The 17,752-nt window shown below is 52.8% G+C and overlaps 2 protein-coding genes across 2 annotated transcripts in view; both read right to left on the bottom strand.

Annotated features, from left to right (window-relative positions):
• The window catches only part of LOC120379924 (maestro heat-like repeat-containing protein family member 2A), a 270,114-nt gene that overhangs the window by 36,641 nt on the left and 215,721 nt on the right, over positions 1–17,752 (bottom strand). The window lies entirely within an intron of this gene.
• Positions 262–12,451, bottom strand: LOC120380261 (adhesion G protein-coupled receptor E3-like). Its single transcript, XM_039497806.1, has 14 exons — positions 12,286–12,451; positions 9,649–9,753; positions 8,772–8,949; positions 8,104–8,223; positions 7,222–7,426; positions 7,039–7,054; positions 6,208–6,378; positions 5,845–6,039; positions 5,064–5,299; positions 4,251–4,317; positions 1,645–1,736; positions 1,208–1,376; positions 985–1,092; positions 262–457 (listed from the first exon to the last, which is right to left on the bottom strand). Exons 1-14 carry the CDS (start codon positions 12,394–12,396, stop codon positions 452–454), a joined length of 1,779 nt encoding a protein of 592 aa, XP_039353740.1. The 5' UTR covers positions 12,397–12,451; the 3' UTR covers positions 262–451.

Raw genomic sequence — 17,752 nt, 5'->3', positions numbered from 1 at the left:
AACAACGGTTCTAAAACCGCTTCTAAATTTAACAACCGGGTCCTGCCAACCGGCTCAAGCTCACCCCTGTACATTTGGTTACACCCAGACACCTGCTCAGAGTTATACAACATACCAACATTGTTATAAACTGGACTTTCAAGAGGATACAGTTTCTGCTGTTCTTCCCTTGCGTTTTTGACTTGGAGCTGGAGTCTAGCCGTCTCCTGTTGCATCTGTGGAGTTTTCTCCTCAGCAGCCAGCAGCTCCAGACGCCCCCTACGAGCTTTCTCTTCTCTCTTAGCAGCTACTTTCTTTCTTTTATCAGCCTCTTTCTCCAGCTGGGCCAAGGCTTGCCCCTCTTCCATTTGAATTTTTGCCAGTTTTTGCTCATGTTCAGACTGCAGGCTGTCTCCCAAGGCTTGAAGTTTCATTGCTTTTGCTGATGCTTTCTGTCTCATGGTCAGAAGGGTTAGTCCTGGCAAGAAAAACAGAAAAATGACAGTAGGTTTCAAAGCCACTAAGAGTGTAATGTGCAAACCAGTGTGTTGTCTCTGGGAGGTGATGCACAGAGCCCCTGGATCCTGACCCATAGGGATAATGGAGCCAAGGGAAATTCTTCACGGTGCTGAGTGCTCATTGGGGATAATCCGTCTGCACTGACAATCCTAGGGAACAATATGATATATTCAAATCATGACACTGCAAGAGCCAATACTGGCCTAGTCCACAGTGATTGACCCCTGGAGCTCTCAGGAGAGCCAAGGGAAGGGAACGTGGAGGTGCCAGGACAGGACATTCTGTTCTGGTGCCTCAGACATCTAGGATACCCCTCGATAATGACCGACTCTCACTGACACTTGTAATCACTTTCCCAGCTGGCACCCTACTCTGTCTAGGAACTCAGCACAGGGAACTGCTTTGCACCTTTCCAGCAGTAATGAGACCCAGCTAGAGATGACTGTTTCCCAGGCGGGTACTGGAACAGAGCAGAGGACCTCTTACCGTCTTGGTGTTGGTGGTGGGGACAGCAGACATGGACAGATCGTATGTCTGAGATTTCGTGCTGAATGTTCGGAATCCCTTGATCCATCTCCTGTACTCCTCTCTCACCTGGAGAGTGAGGGACACGGTCACTGCACTATGTAACTAACGCTGAGAAGATCAGACATGGCCACCATGAGGCCAGTGAAGGTGCTGGGGGGTTGATGACAGGCACGGGCGTTACCTGGCGATTGAGGAGACAGTGCACCAGGAAGATGAAGGCTCCCTGCAGGCTGTTGACGATGGTGAATAAATACGCCATGACTGTGGCTGCTGGGCCGACTTGGAGGAGACCAAGGCTCCATGAGCAGCCCAGAAGGAAGAGCTGAGCGATGGCTTTAAAGGTCAGTAACCTGGATAAAGGCAGATGGAGAGATCCCGTTACAATAACTCTATGGAGAGCAATTGGGTCAGGAGGATCTGAGCAGGGTGGGGTGGAGCTACTGTCCCCTGCTTTCCTGTGTGGGACAGGGTTACTCTCAATGCAAACAAACTGGGAATTCATTCCCATGGATCCTAGATATGCTGTTCCCCTCCTGCAATCCCTCACTCCCTTCTGGTGCCAAAGACCTTCCAAACCAAGGCATCTGACCCTCCAGGATTGTTTTGCTGCCTTCTCACCTGTGGTCTTTGACAGTGGACACATCTGCATTGAGGGAGGAGAGTTTGTTTCTCAGGATCCACAGGGTCAGGGCAAAGAACGTTATATTTATCTATGGAAAGAGCGGGGAAATATTTCCTGTAAAACATCCCATCCGGGGCTGGTGACTCCAGCTGAGGCAGAGAACAATCCCAGGGGACCGAGCCAAACACTGCAGAACCAGGGACTGCTCATTTCCAGTGGGAATCATCCCCTCTATTGTAATATCCCCTGGCAGCTGTCGGTCCCTCCCCATGCATGGAGCTGACAGCACAGCCAGGGCTGATCTGGATCAATGGGATCACAGAGGCCAGATGCTGCTCAGAGTTCAATATGGAGCCTCTCCAGCGGAGTCAGGAGTTATTTTGGGTTTACACTGGTTTAACTGAGAGCAGAATCTGGCTCAGAGATTCCAGATCCTGCCTCTAGAATACTTCCTGCCACTTCCAGGCTGTAACAAATTCCCCACCCCTCAACTTCCCCAGGGGAATATGTAGGGACATTTGTTCCCTCCCCCCCTACAAAAACCACTGCAGAGTGCAGCCCTCTCCCTTCCTCATTCCTTGGGTCATTAACTAGACTAGACCAAACTCTTCTGTCTTCACTTGGCAAAATCCTGCTGACATCCCTGGGACCTGGGCACGAGCATGGGCGCCAACTTATATGGGCTCCTGGGGCTTTAGCCCCAGGAATATTCACAGTCAGGGTCTCAGCTCCAGCAATATTTGGAGCTAGGTTTCTCCCCTGCTCTGGGCTGCTGGCAGCCGCCTGGAGCCCAGAGCCTTTTAAATCCCAGCTGCGGCTGGGAGTCAGAGGGCTCTGAGCTGCCTGCTGCGGCGGGGATCCCAGAGCCCTCTGACTCCCCGCCGCGGCTGGGATTTAAAGGGCTCTGGGCTCCCCGTGGCTGCCAGCAGCCCAGAGCCCTTTGAATCCCAGCCCCTGGCCGCTGATTGCCCCCTCTCCAGACCCCTGCCCCAACTGCCCCCCAGGACCACCACCCCCTATCTAAGCACCACTGGTCCTTGTCCCCCGATTACCCCCTCCCGAGACCCCTGCCCCTAACTGCCCCTTGGGACCTCAGCCCCTATCTAAGCCTCCCTTCTCCTTGTCCCCAACTGCCCCCTCCTGAGATCCCACCCAACTTCCCCCCAGGACCCTCCTACCTGTCCCCTGATAAACCTCCTGGACTCCCATGCCTATCCAATTGCTGCCTGTCCCCTGACTGCCCCTCTGAACCTCTGCCCCATCCAACCCCCCCTGCTCCTTGTCCCTTGATTGCCCCCCGGAACCGCCTACCCCTTCTCCAACCCCCAAACCGCTTACTGTGCCACTCAGACCAGCGTGTCTGGCTCCGTGCAGCTCCAGACAGTTTCTGCCATGCTCCCCCATGGAGCCCACAGCTCTCTCCCACCCCCAGCACCTGCCTTCCAGATTTGAACACCTCAAAATTTAGGAGTGCTCAAGCTCGGTTTGGGCAGCTTTTACTTCATTTCTCTCAAATCAGTTTCCCCTGCAAGGTGCCAACTGAAGGTGTTGGAGAACAGAGAGATCAGGTGGCCTCCTAATGCCTGGAAAAGAGACAAAGGCCGGAGGAGGGAGTGTCAGTGCCTGTGTGAACTTCTGGGAAGTGCACGGTGTGGAAGGGGATGCTGTGATGCTTTGGAACAACTCCATACAAAGCCAGTCAGGACTCTGGGGGAGCCTCCTCTCTCGGAGCAGACTGTCTCCAGGGCAAGAAGCTTACACCTTCCTGGGTCTGACCTCGGAGCATTCAGCATGCCCTTCCACATCATGCACTTTCCACAGTGAGTCTGCCCAGGCTGGTCCTGGGGCAACCAGAGGTCCCTGCACCCCAACTCCGCAGTCAGATGTGACTCTCAGCCAGACAGTAAAACAGAAGGTTTATTAGATGACGGGAACACAGTTTAAACAGAGCTTGTTGGTACAGAAAACAGAACCCCTCTGTCAGGTCCATCTTAGGGGGTGGGGAGCCCAGAACCAAGTTCTGGGTCTCTCCCCATTTCCCCAGCCAGCTCCAAACTGACACTCCCTCCTCTGGCCTCTGTCTCTCTTCCGGACAAGGAGGCCACCTGATCTCTTTGTCCCCAACACCTTCAGTTGGCATCTTGCAGGGGAAACTGAGGCACCCACACAGTATTCAGAGAAAATATTAAGAACATTCCCACTTCATCACAACAGGTGCAACAAAACATAATACTGTATATTGAAGTAGGCAAGTGCTGCTTCTGACTTTCCACTTTTAATTGACCCTTGTAATCTTGTGGCACTGACGCGTTGTAGCTTCATTATATATTGGCTTACAGGGCGGGAGCGGGGAGGCACCACCATTTTGGGCCCCACTAAAAATTATACAAACCTGCTGCCTATGGGCACAAGTAACGGCTGCAGGCCTGAGGGCACAGCACAGGGACTAATCCCGGGACTGACCACAGCAGATGAGCCAGGTGGGATCTAACTGGGTCTTCCCTTGTGTTTTATGGGCCACGTTCCCCTCCCTGCTTCACTGAAATCAATGGGGTCACAGGTGAGAGGAGAATGGGGCACTCTGGTTCTGTGAGGTACCCACCAGGATTATGGCACAGACTGGACCCAGGAAGCTCCAACGAAAGCCCCTCTCCAGGCTGAGCCAGCAGCTACAGGCAGGGAGGAAGAAGAAGGTGACTTTAATGGGATTACTGCCCTTTTTCAGTCCTGGGGGCAGAGAGGGGGTGTCACAGGGCAGCTGGCTCTCAAAAGCAAGATGGATCTCAGCCTGCCTGTGACATGGCTGACTGTATTGCGAGTAGCAGGCTAACAGCCCTTCCCATGTACCTCAGCATCTCCTGCTTTCAGCCACCACTTCCTCTTCCACCTCCTCAAATGACCCTTTCAGGTGGATGGGCGCAGTATTGATGGAGGGCCAGACATGCAGCAGATGGACATTGGCCTAGCTACACTGAAGGAAGTGGAGCTGCCCTGATTTACACCAGCTGAGGATCTCGCCTGGGGTGTCTAGAACACGCCACACCCTGTTTTAGTGGAGTCGCTCACTTTAGAGAGGGGATCCGCAGGGATTTGCACACAGGAAGAAGATGCATTTGTTTCCTACCCACCAGCCCCACAAACCCAGCCTGGGACCTGGGAGTCAAGCTGGGATCTTTCTGGCTTGTTCTTCTGCATCATCAGTGGGGTGAGGAGTGTAGATGGCTGACAGGGGGCAACTCAACTACAGCGCTCGGGGCAGCTTAGTGTCCCTGGGGATGGGAAGGGTCCCAGGGGGACATTCAGCTCCCAGGCAGGGTGAGCTGGGAAATCGAGGTTCAAGTCAGACCTGGGGTGAGCCGGACAAGCACATGGAAGCCACATCCCAGCTCCCCTTCAGGATGGGCACTGCACGTACTGTTCGAAAGTTCCGTAGCCACCAGGATTCACCGCTGCAGAAATAGCCACCACCAGGGCTGGGAATCCATAGCCGAACGGGTACATGAATCTCTTCTTGAACCGGCTGGCGCTGGTGTAATTCACGACCTGCAGGTTCCTGACGGTGAGGAAGAGGTGCAGCCCCTCCAGGAACATCCAGCTGAAGCAGGCCAGGAAGAGGTAGTGTAGGAGGCCAGCAATGACAGCACACGCCACCTGGGGGAGACAGAGAGCCCAGGGACACTGCGGTGGGGAAGGGAAATGCTGAGTATGGAGGAGACCAGCCAGCGGGTCACACCGGGATTATTGTTAGCACGGCTCTCCAGGTATAGCGCTCCGTGACCCAGAGACGGCAGGTTCCTCGGTCTATGGAGGGTCCTGCGGGTGCACATTGCTGATGCAGGAAGGGAGCAGATTAGTGGTTAGAGCAAAGGAGCAGGGCTCAGGGGACCAAGGTTCTGTTCCCAGCCCTGCCACAGAGTCCCTGGGTGACCATGGACAAGTCACGTAGGAGAGGAATCGAGGCACAGGGAGACTATGACATAGGGATAGAACTGGCTGAACTCCAGGGGTTGGGGACACTCAGAGCACTGTGCCCAGTGTGAAGGGGCCTAACGGGGTGGAAACACCCCCCCCACCTCCCGGGAACACCCCCCCCCCCCGTGTCCTGCACAGCCCAGAATCCAGGGAGCACAAAGGGGTTCAAAGCCACACATCCCAGCTCTGCTGGAGGAACAGGGCAGAGGAGAATCAGGCCGTACCGTACTGCTGGTGTGGATCACCACAGTGAGGAAGAGCAAGTCGGCCAGGAAGAGGCAGAGGCAGAGCTGCAGGTGGAGGGAGGTGCTGACGTTGCGGATGGAGCGGCACAGGAGGAAGGTGAGGATGGCAATGAAGAGGCACAGCAGGGAGAGGGTCAGTCCCACGTAGGTGATGATGGTCAGTGGGTAGCTCTCCTGTAACACAGCAAAGGGAGAATCACCAGTGACCCCAGCCCAGCCCCCTCGGCTCCGACTCAGCCTTTTCCCCAGCAAAGCCTCCAGTCGCTCCAGGGAGAGCTTTGCCCACGACTGGGTGCGGAGCTCAGGGTCAAGCCCTGCGATCCGAGTCTCACGGTGAGATACCGTCACTGTGGTGGGAGCCATTAGGACAGCGAAGCTGGAGAGATGGTCACAGCTGCAGGTGGTGTGAGTGCAGTTTGTGTGCACGGTGGTGCAGCCGTCCGGAGACCAGCTGCCGTTCTTGGCCACCACTTTCCAGTAGACGCAGAGAGCCTCTTCCTCCTCTTTTTTGGCCTGGAAACACAACAGAATCATCCTCAACCTCATCCTCACAGGACCACAGAACGTCGGTTCTGTTATCACATGTCTATAGCAAACCCGAGGCCACCTACAGCTCCACGGCTCTCCCCACGCAGCCCCCAGTGCCCACTGGGGCCATCCCGGTGACAGCGGAGAGAGAACCCAGATCCTGCTGCTGCAAAAGCCCAGGCCCTGCTATTGGAGCAAAAGGGGAATAAATCCTGCTAGCCGTTAGCACTATAAGGAACGTGAGCTGAGCAGTTCCGACAGCGTCCAGCAGAGGGCAGTGCTGTGTGCACACATACCCATATGCACCCTAACCACTTCATTACCGTATCTAAGAGTTTCTTGCTGATTCCCTGAACCCCACAATCTATAGAAAGCGGCTTTCCAGTTATTCCGGCTCAGGGGTGAGCTAGGCGGAGCTGTTACCCTAGAGCACTTTGCACAGCCCTGTGTCGTGGTGCGACCCCCGGTAACCTCCTCCAGTAACACAGCCCCAAGGCGTCAGGAATAAGGAGGCCTCCTCTTCTCAGGACCATCAGGAGCCAGAAAGGCAGCACGGTCCAAATGCCTGGCAGGAGATGGCGCCTTCTACATACCTCTCTGGATCCCCAGATATGGAGCAAAGTGAGGGGATCTCCCTCCACGCACCTGTCTGTGGCGCAGGTTGAAGTTTCAGAGGGGTAGCCGTGTTAGTCTGGATGTAAAAAAAAAAAAAAGAATCTGTGGCACCTTATACTAACACACGTTTTTTTTGCAGCATGCTTTGGTGAATACCCACTTCTTCTTTCTTGTGGTGTGGTGCCAGGCAGGGGCAGGTATATATATGCAAAGCTGAAGTTTGCGGGTCTGGAGAGGTTAATGGGTCTCCCGTCTCCGATGGCTCCACTCACCACCCTGGAGTTGAGGTGACTCTTCTCCAGCTTCCCACCAGCCGGTAGGTTTCCATCGCTGAGACGTTTCGCACTGATTATGGAGTCCAGGGTGGAGTAGGAAATAAAAGCAGCAGCCCCACACCAGCTGGCAGAGGAGATGATCCCTCGTTAGGGTGATTGGGATACAATGGCAAAGAATGAGCCGGCCGGGTGCCCAGGGGGCTCAGTGAGTCTGTGGCAGATCTGGGAATGGAACCCAGGATCCTGGCCACAACTCTTAAGGTTTAGCCACTGGACTGTGCTACCTCCTCCCTCGGAGCCCCCAGGAACGCGTCCGGCTGGAAACGTCCAGCTGCAGGATGCAGAGATGAAGATTCAGTTTTTCTCAGTGGGATCAGGAGAGGGGCTGGCCAGGGATGAGCTTCCGCTGGTGCTGGAGGATTCAGGGTCCTGAATATGGCAGCTGAGGGTACACGTTACCCTGGTCCCCCACATCTCCATTTCGGGGTCTAGCTAGACTAGGGCGTCCCTGCCCTTTCCATTCTCTGGGCCCACTTCATACCAGAGACCCTCTCATGAGCCGTCTCCCCTCTGTGCCCCCAACTCCTCACTGCTGGGGGCTCAAGCTGTGGGACAGGCAGGAACGAAGGTGTTAGCTCCATGGCCACAGCCTGAGAACCACTGGCTCGGCCAGCAAGGAGCACTCCAGGGCTAGAGAAAGAGGCCAGGGCCTGGCCTGGGGATCCATGGGGAGGGAGAGAGGAACGAGGGAGCCCAGTCTGGGGTTCGGTGACTGGGAACCGCTCTGTGCCGTAGTTTGGGCCCTGGTTTCGGATGGTACCTTGTGTGGCTGCCTGAGTGACTGTATCACAGCGCACGTCCATCGTCTCATTGTGAGCGCTCAGTGTGAAGACCTCGCTGTGCTGGCTGCAGTCCCCTGTGACGAGCCGCGTCTCAACAGCTGCAGGGAAGTGGGGTGAGGAATGACAGAGCCCCTCACTGTGAAACCACTTCCCTGGGAATCTGTCCATTCTGGGCCAGATCCACTCCCCTCCCCCTGCCTCTCCCACTTGGAGCTGGGGGGCTTCAGGGCTCTTCCACACTGTGGGAGGGGGAAGTTTGGAGCCCCCCCCTCCAAGTTGCAATGACCACCCCCCATATCCCCTCCCCCCATTCTGGCTGTGTCTCCCTGGGGATGCTGCGTCCCCAGCAGGGGGAGTAGTGGGGGTGGGGGGAGGCGCCTGGCTCAGCGTGGCAGCCCCTAGTGGTGAAATGCCAAATATCACATTTAAACCCTTCTCGGGCATTGCTGTTGCTCCTGGGGGCACTGGCGGGGCTGGGTTATATTTCCTGGTGCAGGGGCAGTGCTGTTCTGTGTCTGTACTGAACACAGGCTCACATCACAATGGTATATAGGCTCTAACTTCCAGTGGATTTGGGGCACAGTGTGTAACCCTGTATCTCATGGCAGCCAGCAGGTGGCGCTGAGAGCCACACGTCCCCCCTCACCCAGAGACTCTGTCGTCACATTCTGTGTTGTACTCTCCGGAGACCGGAGCGCAGTGGCCAGCGCGGCCCGTTCCACGCTCTGCAGCAGGACCGTCACGGCCGACCCCACCTCCCACTTGTCTCCGCTGTCCCAGAGGGAGATGCTGTTCAGGAGGGCGTTGAAATGGAGAGTCACGTTCTGGGGACAGGAAAGGAAAAGCCCTGGGAGCGAGGAGTCCGTGGGTTTAGGTGTCAGGTCCCGTGTGTTCCCAGGGGGCATCAGGCATCACAGCCTCTCTCAATTCAGGGGGTAGCAATGCTCTCAGAGGGGGGGTCCACTGAGGCTGAATCGGAGCCTCACAGGGACCTGAAGCTAACTGGGGCTAGAACCCTTTGTCATACGTTCTTCGCTCCCGCTCCCCCATCCCTCCATTACAGATGCCAGGGAACAACATGGTCACAAGCCCACGGCTTCCTAGGCTGTCTCTATGCTGCATCCAGCAGCTGCTGAGAAATGTCTGGCAGGGCAGGGATAGAGCCTAGATCCTGCTGCCTGAAAAACCCAGGTCACTGACAGATGAGTTGAAGGAGAATCCCCATTAACTGTTAGCTGTATAGCACCCCTGATGAACAACAACAGTTCTGAACATGTGGGTGGACAAACACAAACGTGCCCTCACACCACTCGAGGGCATGTACCCGCAGACACAGACAAACACCACTAGAGGGTGCACCCCCCCTCCCCACAGCAGTGGAGGGCAAGATCTTTTCTGAAGAGTATCTACATGTCTCCCTCCCCCCAGTGAGACTCCTAACCCAGCACAGCAGCACACAGGGCTCTGGGGTACACACAGGGGAACTAGTTTGCAGAGCACATTCAAGGGATGGAGCCTCTCACCTCCAGTGATAACGTCGCATTCCCATCTCCGCACATGGACATCAACATGTTTGAGATTGAATTAAAGAAAGAGCAAAAACAGCTGCTTCCATCGCTCTGGTTTACCTGCAGAAAGACCCAGGGCAGAGTGTGAGTTCTGCAGGCGCTGAAGGGCAACCGACATTGGTGTTGGCCTTATGCAGGAGCCTGATCCCGACACCCCTAATTGAGTGAATAAAGCTTTTATATGAGACATTTCCAGGACATGTATGATGGTGCTGTTGCCACAGCAAGAGGTTCAGGTAGCGAAAGGGAACATTTTCTAGTAACAGCTGGAATACATCAAGGCTTCGGACTAAGCCCCTTTTTGTTCACGTCGGTGCTCAGTGCATTGACAGAAAGCAGTCAGAGAGTGGCCCCCTGGCACATGCCTTTTGTAGATAATGTAGTGCTCATGTGGGAGAGGAAAGAGGAAGTGAAAGAAGATGACATGAAGGTGCATATTGGAAAGTAATGGCATGCAAATCAGCAGAAGAAATCAGAGTATATGGTCTGTAGATTCAATGCTCTCCTGAAGGAAGAGAATGAGTGTGTAAGTCTGGGGGCCAGCCTCCAGCAAAGCTATACATGTTTTACAAGGTTCAATATCAATTTGCAAACCCCTAGAAGATAATAAGGTGATAAGTAAATGTCAGCATGGACTTGTCAAGAACAAATCCTGTCAAATCAACCTGATAATTTTCTTTGGCAGGGTAACAAGCCTTGTGGATAGGGGGGGAAGCAGCAGATGTGGTATATCTTGACTTTAGTAAGGCTTTTGACACTGTCTCACGTGATCTCATAAACAAACTAGGGAAATACAACCTATATGGAGCCACTCTAAGGTCGGTGAATAACTAGTTGGAAAACCATTCCCAGCGAGCAGTTATCAGTGGTTCAGTCACGGTGGAAAGGCATATCAAGTGGGGTGCCATAGGGATCCGTTTTGGGTCTGGTTCTGTTCAATATCTTCATGAATGATTTAAATAATGGCATACAGAGTACACTTATAAAGTTTGCAGACGATACCGAGCTGGGAGGGTTTGTAAGTGGTTTGGGGGATAAGATTAAAATTAAAAATGATCTGGACAAACTGGAGAAATGGTCTGAAGTAAATAGGATGAAATTCAACAAGGACAAATGCAAAGTTCTCCACTTAGGAAGGAACAATCAGTTGCACACACACAATGGGAAATGACTGCCTAGGAAGGAGCACTGGGGAAAGGGATCTATGGGTCATAGTGGACCACAAGCTAAATATGAGTCAACAGGGTAATGCTGTTGCAAAAAATGCTAACCTCATTCTGGGATGTATTAGCAGGAGTGTTGTAAGGAAGACTCGAGAAGTAATTCTTCTGCTCTACTCTGCTCTGATGACGCCTCAACTGGAGTATTGTGTCCAGTTCTGGCGCCACATTTCAGGAAGGATGTTGACAAATTGGAGCAAGTCCAGAGAAGAGCAACAAAAATGATTAATGGTCTAGAAAACATGACCTGTGAAGGAAGATTTTAAAAAATGGTTGTTTTTAGTCTGGAAAAGAGAAGACTGATAGGGGACATATAACAGTTTTCAAGCGGATAACAGGTTGTTACAAGAAGGAGGGAGAAGAATTGTTCTCCTTAACCTATGATAATAGGACAAGAAACAATGGGCTTACGTTGCAGCAAGGGCAGTTTAAATTGGACATTAGGAAAACTTTCCTGTTAGGATAGTTAAGAACTGGAATAAATTGCCTAGGGAGGTTGTGGAATCTCCATTACTGGAGATTTTTAAGAGCAGGTTGGATGGCAGGGATGGTCTAGATAATACTTAGCCCTGCCATCACTGCAGGGAACTGGACTAGATGGCCTCTCGAGGCCTCTTCCGTACCTACAATTCTATGAGAGTACAGGAAAACGATGAACTCAACAAAAAAACTTATAAGTAGACTATGAAAGGTATGGAGTGAAGGGAGAGAAGTGAAGGAGTGCTCTGCGATAGGAGAATGCCTGTCAAACAGAAAAGTAAGATCTAGAGGACATTGATCAGGCCTGCACTTTTGTATGGCTCTGAAAGCTAGGACTGAGGAAAAGCCAGGAGCTCTTCTTGAAGATGGAGGAAGTGAAAATGTTAAGATGGATTCTTGGAGTTACAAAGATGGACCATATTCGACATGAGCGAATTAGGAAGTGAAAGTAGGACCAATTATAGAGAAGCTGAGAGAACTAGGCTCATATGGTGTAGGCGTGTGACAAGAAGGTCAGAAGAAAAAACTGGAAACAAGGTACTAAATTTAGATGCAGAAGATAACAGGATTGGGAGACCCCAAACTAGATGGATGGCCATCATATAAAAGGATTTGATAAGCTGCAGATTTTCCGAGGAACTGCTTCAAGACAAACTGGAATGGAGAAGGACTTGAACAGCTGATCGCATGTAGATGGGACGAGCCTAGAAGGATGAGGAGGATCGGGTCCCAGCGATGAAAGGAACAAACACAGAATTGCCCTGATCTTGGATGGGGTTTACAGGGGTCTCCGTAATACCAACAGCAAAGGTTTTTGTCTGGGAATTTCCATATCGGTGGTACAAAACACAGAGCAAAATCCCCAACAAATGAATGATGGGTTCAAACATACCGGCAGAGAGAAATTCCTGCACGTCTCTTTGATTCCCTCGAACTCAGAACTGCAGTTAATGCTGGGGGCTTGGAGCGATGGGAAGAGAGGAGCAGACGTTAGAGTTTTCATATCAGATTTTCATATCAACTCACTCCTGCCTAGGGGAAAATCCCCTTCTTTTCCCAGCCCCGATGGCTGCTCTCTGGCCACATGCCAGTCCTGCCCTGCCAATAGTTTAACATGCGGCTGCTGCAAAACTCCCTCCCTTCCTCCCTCCCCGTCTCACTCTGTCTCTCTCCCCCCTCCATTTACACTCCGCTTCGCCTGTTCCTCCTGCTCCTGTCCCCCGCATCTCTCCCCCTACCCATGATCCTGGGATTTGCCACCCTCTGGCTGATCTGAGTGTGTTCCAACGTGACTGGGTTAATTTGGAGGCATTCCTCCTTCAAACACAGAGACATTGGCAGCCCTGAGTCTGTGCATCAGCGCTCGAGGGCACTCTGAGTGTGAGGGCAGGGGGAGGAGCTGGGTGCCCCCTGCCAGCCTCTGAGACTTCTTGACATGTTTCCATCTTCTCTGCAGAGAGACTTGCTGGGTACAGACACCTCTGATTCCTGAGGAAAACCCACCTTTACACGTTGTTTGGTTCTGGACCCAGCTCCCAGTGGAAGGGATGTAGCCGGTTGGGCAGGCACACTGGTAACTCCCGTTGGTGTTCTCACACTGTGCTCCTGGGCCGCAGATGTCAGGGGATCTGAGACATTCTTTAACATCTGGAAAGGGAAACCAGAGGGGCCCCACTGAGAAGCTGTTTTGAATCTCTGACCATGGAGGTGTTGTCAGCAGGGTTTTGAACCTGGGACTTCCAGCACCACAGTGAGGTGTATGTTAAAGGAGTAATCCATTGCCAGGCAGCAGTAGTAAGTTGTTATCCTCTTGATGGACCAGGCACAGGAGCAGGACATCAGCCCCCTTCCCAAGATGAGCTCTGTGACTCTCCAGCCCAGGTCTTTGCTATTCTAGATACTCTCTTCCCCTGATTTCTAGGTCAGCCTGGGGAGACCCCACTGTGACTGGCTGCCTTCCTCAATTCCCCACCTCCTGGGGAACTGAAGCCAATCAGGGAAGCTGCAATAGCCAGGAGAACTCTCCCCTCTTCCCCCTAGGAATGGAGAGATTTTGGACAGGGGAGGGGGCAGAGTGAGCCAAGCAGCTCAGGGCTTTTCTCCCTCCACCCCTCCTGTGAAAAATGGGGCAGTCTTCTCTCTGTCCCCTCCACCCTCCCACAGTCCATGAGCAGGAGCAGGCACCACTCTGAGTTCACATGGGAGAAAGCCACCAGAGCCTAACGGGCCTGGTCTGAGGGTCACAGGTGCTGGGCCCCAGAGTTACTGGGAGCTGGGAACGCCCAACACATCTGATAGCCAGGAAGGGCTCCCACTTGAGAGGAAACTTTCTTGGTGGCTTAACTTCACACAGGAGGGCACCCCACAGCCTAGGCCCCCTCCTGGTGGGTCCAGATTCTGCTCTCACACTGGGGTAAATCTGGAGACACTATTAGAGTAATTAAGTCTGCTTTGGATTTTACACCAGTATAACCAAGGGCAGAGTCTAGTGCAAGGGGCCTAATACGCCTCTGATTCATTCCAGCTGGCTGGTTCCAATGAGCACCCTGAGGAAGCCCTGGTTTCCACAGGATTGTCCCACCCAGTTGGGACGCAGCCTAGGCAAAGCACCGTGATAATTCAGAGTCGGTCATGCAGAGAGCGTGGGGCTTCTCAGCCGGGAGAAGGTGAATGACAGAGGGTTCTTATCCCGGCAGGTGCTCTCGCTCGCGGGGATGAAGTTCTCTTTCCCAGGATCAGACTTAAATCCATCGCTACAAGAACAGTAGTAACTGCCTGGAAAATTGTGGCATTTGGCGAAGTTTCCACAGACCATCAGCCCCAGACACTCATCAATATCTGTAACACAGAGGAGAGCCCTGTTCATTCCCAGCACAGAGACATTCCTCTTTACCACTCACCTGCACTGATCCGGCACATGGAACCCAGGTGTCTGGGGCCCTGAGAAGTCACTGAAAAAGGACCCGGGGGGGCTTCTCCTGGTTTGAAGACAGTGAAAACTGCTAGGTGCAGCCAGTGCTGGGGTGTTGTGCAGGAGGCAGAATGCCCTGCGATAACAGCTTTGGGAGCCAGGATCCTGCTACAGGGCAGGGATCAGGCTCTCTCTGCTGCTCCAGTGTGAGGGAAGAGGATTGCAGGGAGTCATGGGATGACATCCAGATTGCTGAGCGACCCCGGTGTGAGCAGAGACCCCTCCAGTCTGACACAGAACTGACAGCGAAGGTCAGTTGCCCTTCACGTGCATGCTACCTGCTCCATGGGACTGGGGAACAAGGCAGGGCAGAGAGGCCCTTGGTTTGCCCTGTCCGCTGGCTTTGGCAGGACTGGGTCTGGGATGAGGAACACAGCATCATATGGTGTAAAGCTCCCTGCCAGTTCGCCTCTTCTTCACCCCAGGAGGCTGGTTCTAATGAGACCCCTGAACAAGCCTGTATGGCTAAAGCTGGACAGAAAGACCAAGTGGTTTAGTGGGAAACTAAAAAAAAAAAAAAAGGGGTTGTTTTACAGGGTTCCCCCCTTTCTTTCTTTCTTAGGGAAAATACATGGGGGCTGGGGGAGGCAGAACATTATCTTAAATACATTTCAAAAGAAACAAACATTTTCCACAAAAGCAGCATTTCTTTTAGCTAAAACGGCCATTTGGGCCACCTCTGCAGCTTTCTACAGTAGCAACTAGGACTGTCCCACCAAACTGGGCTGCACGCTGGACAAAGCATACTGTTAATTCAGAGCCAGCCGTGCAGCAAGCATGTGGATTTTCAGACAGACAGAGGGCAGGGACAGGGGGCCCTTACCCCGGCAGGTGTTCTTTCTCACCTGCATTTGCACAGGACTTGTATGCCCTGTGATGGAGTAGGAATTTTCATAATATTTTGTATGAATATTGTGTGTGCCTCAGTTTCTCCTAAATGCTGCATTGTTAACTAGGTGCCGGGAAAAGGTTATTGACTTACTGCAGAGACCCAGAGATACAGGAGTGAAGTTCTGGAGCAGCCTTCCAAGGGGAGCAGTGTGGGCCAAAAACCTAACTGGCTTCAGGACCGAGCTTGATACATTTATGGAGGGGATGGTGCAATGGGACTGCCTGCAATGGCATGTGGCTCTTCGGCAACTGGCATAGCAAAAATCCCCAATGGCTGGAGATGGGACACTAGACAGGGAGGGCTCTGAGTTACTACAGAGGAGTCTTTCCTAGGTAGTTGCTTGTTGGCTCTTGCCCACACGCTCAGGGTCTCACTGAGGTCAGGAAGAAATTTTCCCCTTAGTCAGACTGGCCAAGACCCTGGGTGGGTTTTCACCTTCCTCTGCAGCATGGGATACTTGCAAGTTTAAACAGTGAATTTTCTGTAACTTGAAGACTTTAAATCATGAATTGAAGTTATCAGCAACAGGTTTGAGGTCTATTACTGGGTGGGTGAATTTCTGTAGCCTTTGATGAGCAGGAGGTCAGACTAGATAATCATGATCATAGAACATCAGCATTGGAAGGGACCTCAGGAGATCATCTACTCCAACCCCCTGCCCAGAGTAGGGCCAATCCCCAGACTGATTTTTGCCCCAAATCCCTAAATGGCCCCCTCAAGAATTGAACTCGCAACCCTGTGTTTAACAGGCCAATGCTCAAACCACTGAGCTATCCCTCCCCCCACAAGAAGCATCTTGGAATAAGTGACTGGCAGGAGTAAAACAAGGGATGTTGAAGGACATGGTGTATATTCATCTCCCCAAGAAGAACATTGCCAGCCCAGGCAGGGAGAGAGGATTAAGCAATGGAAGCTTAAGAAAGATGGCTGGCTCCAGCCCCGGAGCACCCATGGAGTTGGTGTCCGTGGTATCCAGCAACATTTGTCATCACAGGGTGCCTGTTGTGGGAATGCCAAATGGAGCTTTTCAGCCAGATTCCTTGCCTTTGCCAGTGCCCTCAGGGATAACACCCTGCTGCACATGACCTGTCTGCTTTCCAGGGCTGCCCTAGGAACACGGCCTCCCTTTCCCCAATGTTCCATAGTAATTTGGGGGAAGTGAGGTGAGGATATTGCAGGGGGATTTGGACGTGTCTCTGTGACTGGACCAGCTTCAGTAGAGACAGTGAGCGAGAGCCAACCCAGACTACTCTACACCTGCAGTGTGGGAAGCTCAAACCCCTGCTCCAATTCAGGTAGAGGGGGACTTAAATCGGGCCCTCCCACATCCCAGCTAAGTGCTCGAAAACCAGAGCTACAGCGTGGGGGGGAGGGGAGAAACAGCACTGCCTCATGGTGTTTCCAAATTGCTTTTCATTACTAAGCACTCAAAAGTGGCCAAAATGGAAACAACACATTTCATTTGACCTGAAACCATTTTTTCATGATTTTCTCTTTTGTTGAGAAAATCGAAAATTTTCATTTCAGGTGGATCCGAAATAATTTCCTTCTCAGATTGGCCAGCGCCCCAAACTCTCTGCTGTGCGCACAGCTCTCCTCCGAAGTCACGGGGGCATTTTGAAAGCCACACCCTAGTAAGGCAATGTTTTTGGTTGCATTGCTTGACACTGGCCCTACTCCTGCAAGGCGCTGATCACCTCTAGAGGGCGCTTGCAATCAACCTCAAATCCCACTGAATTGAGGGAACTCAGCAGCCCTCAGGACATGCTCAGCACCTAGCAGAATCCTACACCAATAGAGAGGCCCAAATGTAACTGCCTGTCAATCTGGATGTAGCTGCAATGAAAGCCCTCCCCAGAGCTCTGCCTCCTTCGGGGGAACCATCCACCCAGATGGGCCTGCTGGGGTTTTGTTAAATACTAGTGACCGACTGCTCAGCCCCCTCACTTTTCCCCGCAGGTATTGCACACTCCCTGAGTGTGTGATCTGGCTGGGGTAGGACGTGGAGCCCCGTTACCATTGCAGGTTTCCTTAAGATTGGTGAAGACGCGATTCCCACTCGGCTGGTATCCGTCCAGGCAGGTGCAGTGGGTGTTGTTCACACACTTGGTGTTTGAAGGGCATGTGATATGGTCGTTGCAGTCCTCAGTGATACCTGATGGGAATGGAAACCAGGCGAGAATGAGATGCCCTGCACCATTTGTCTCATTCCCCAGGTTTATCTCACTCCCCGTGGGCCCTTTCTCCTGTGCTCCCAACAGGTCTTCGGCAGCTAAAGTCTCCTACTTGCTCATCAGCCTCGCAGGCTGAGAGCTACCAGTCTCTGTTCATTGGTGAACATGGTCAGACACTTTCACCCCCATGGAAGTGAGGGGCTTCCAGCACCGGCTAAAACCAGGTGTAACATAGGCAGGTGAATGGTCTGTATCGTGACCCACAGCCCCCACCCCACATTTCTGTCCTCGGCATCCTCATTTCCACAGCTCTGCTGATGCC

Source organism: Mauremys reevesii, linkage group 13 (genome assembly GCF_016161935.1).
Source record: "Mauremys reevesii isolate NIE-2019 linkage group 13, ASM1616193v1, whole genome shotgun sequence".
NCBI lineage: Eukaryota > Metazoa > Chordata > Testudines > Geoemydidae > Mauremys > Mauremys reevesii.
The sequence above is the reverse complement of the archived record's forward strand: the minus strand, read 5'-3'. Positions and strand labels throughout refer to the sequence as shown.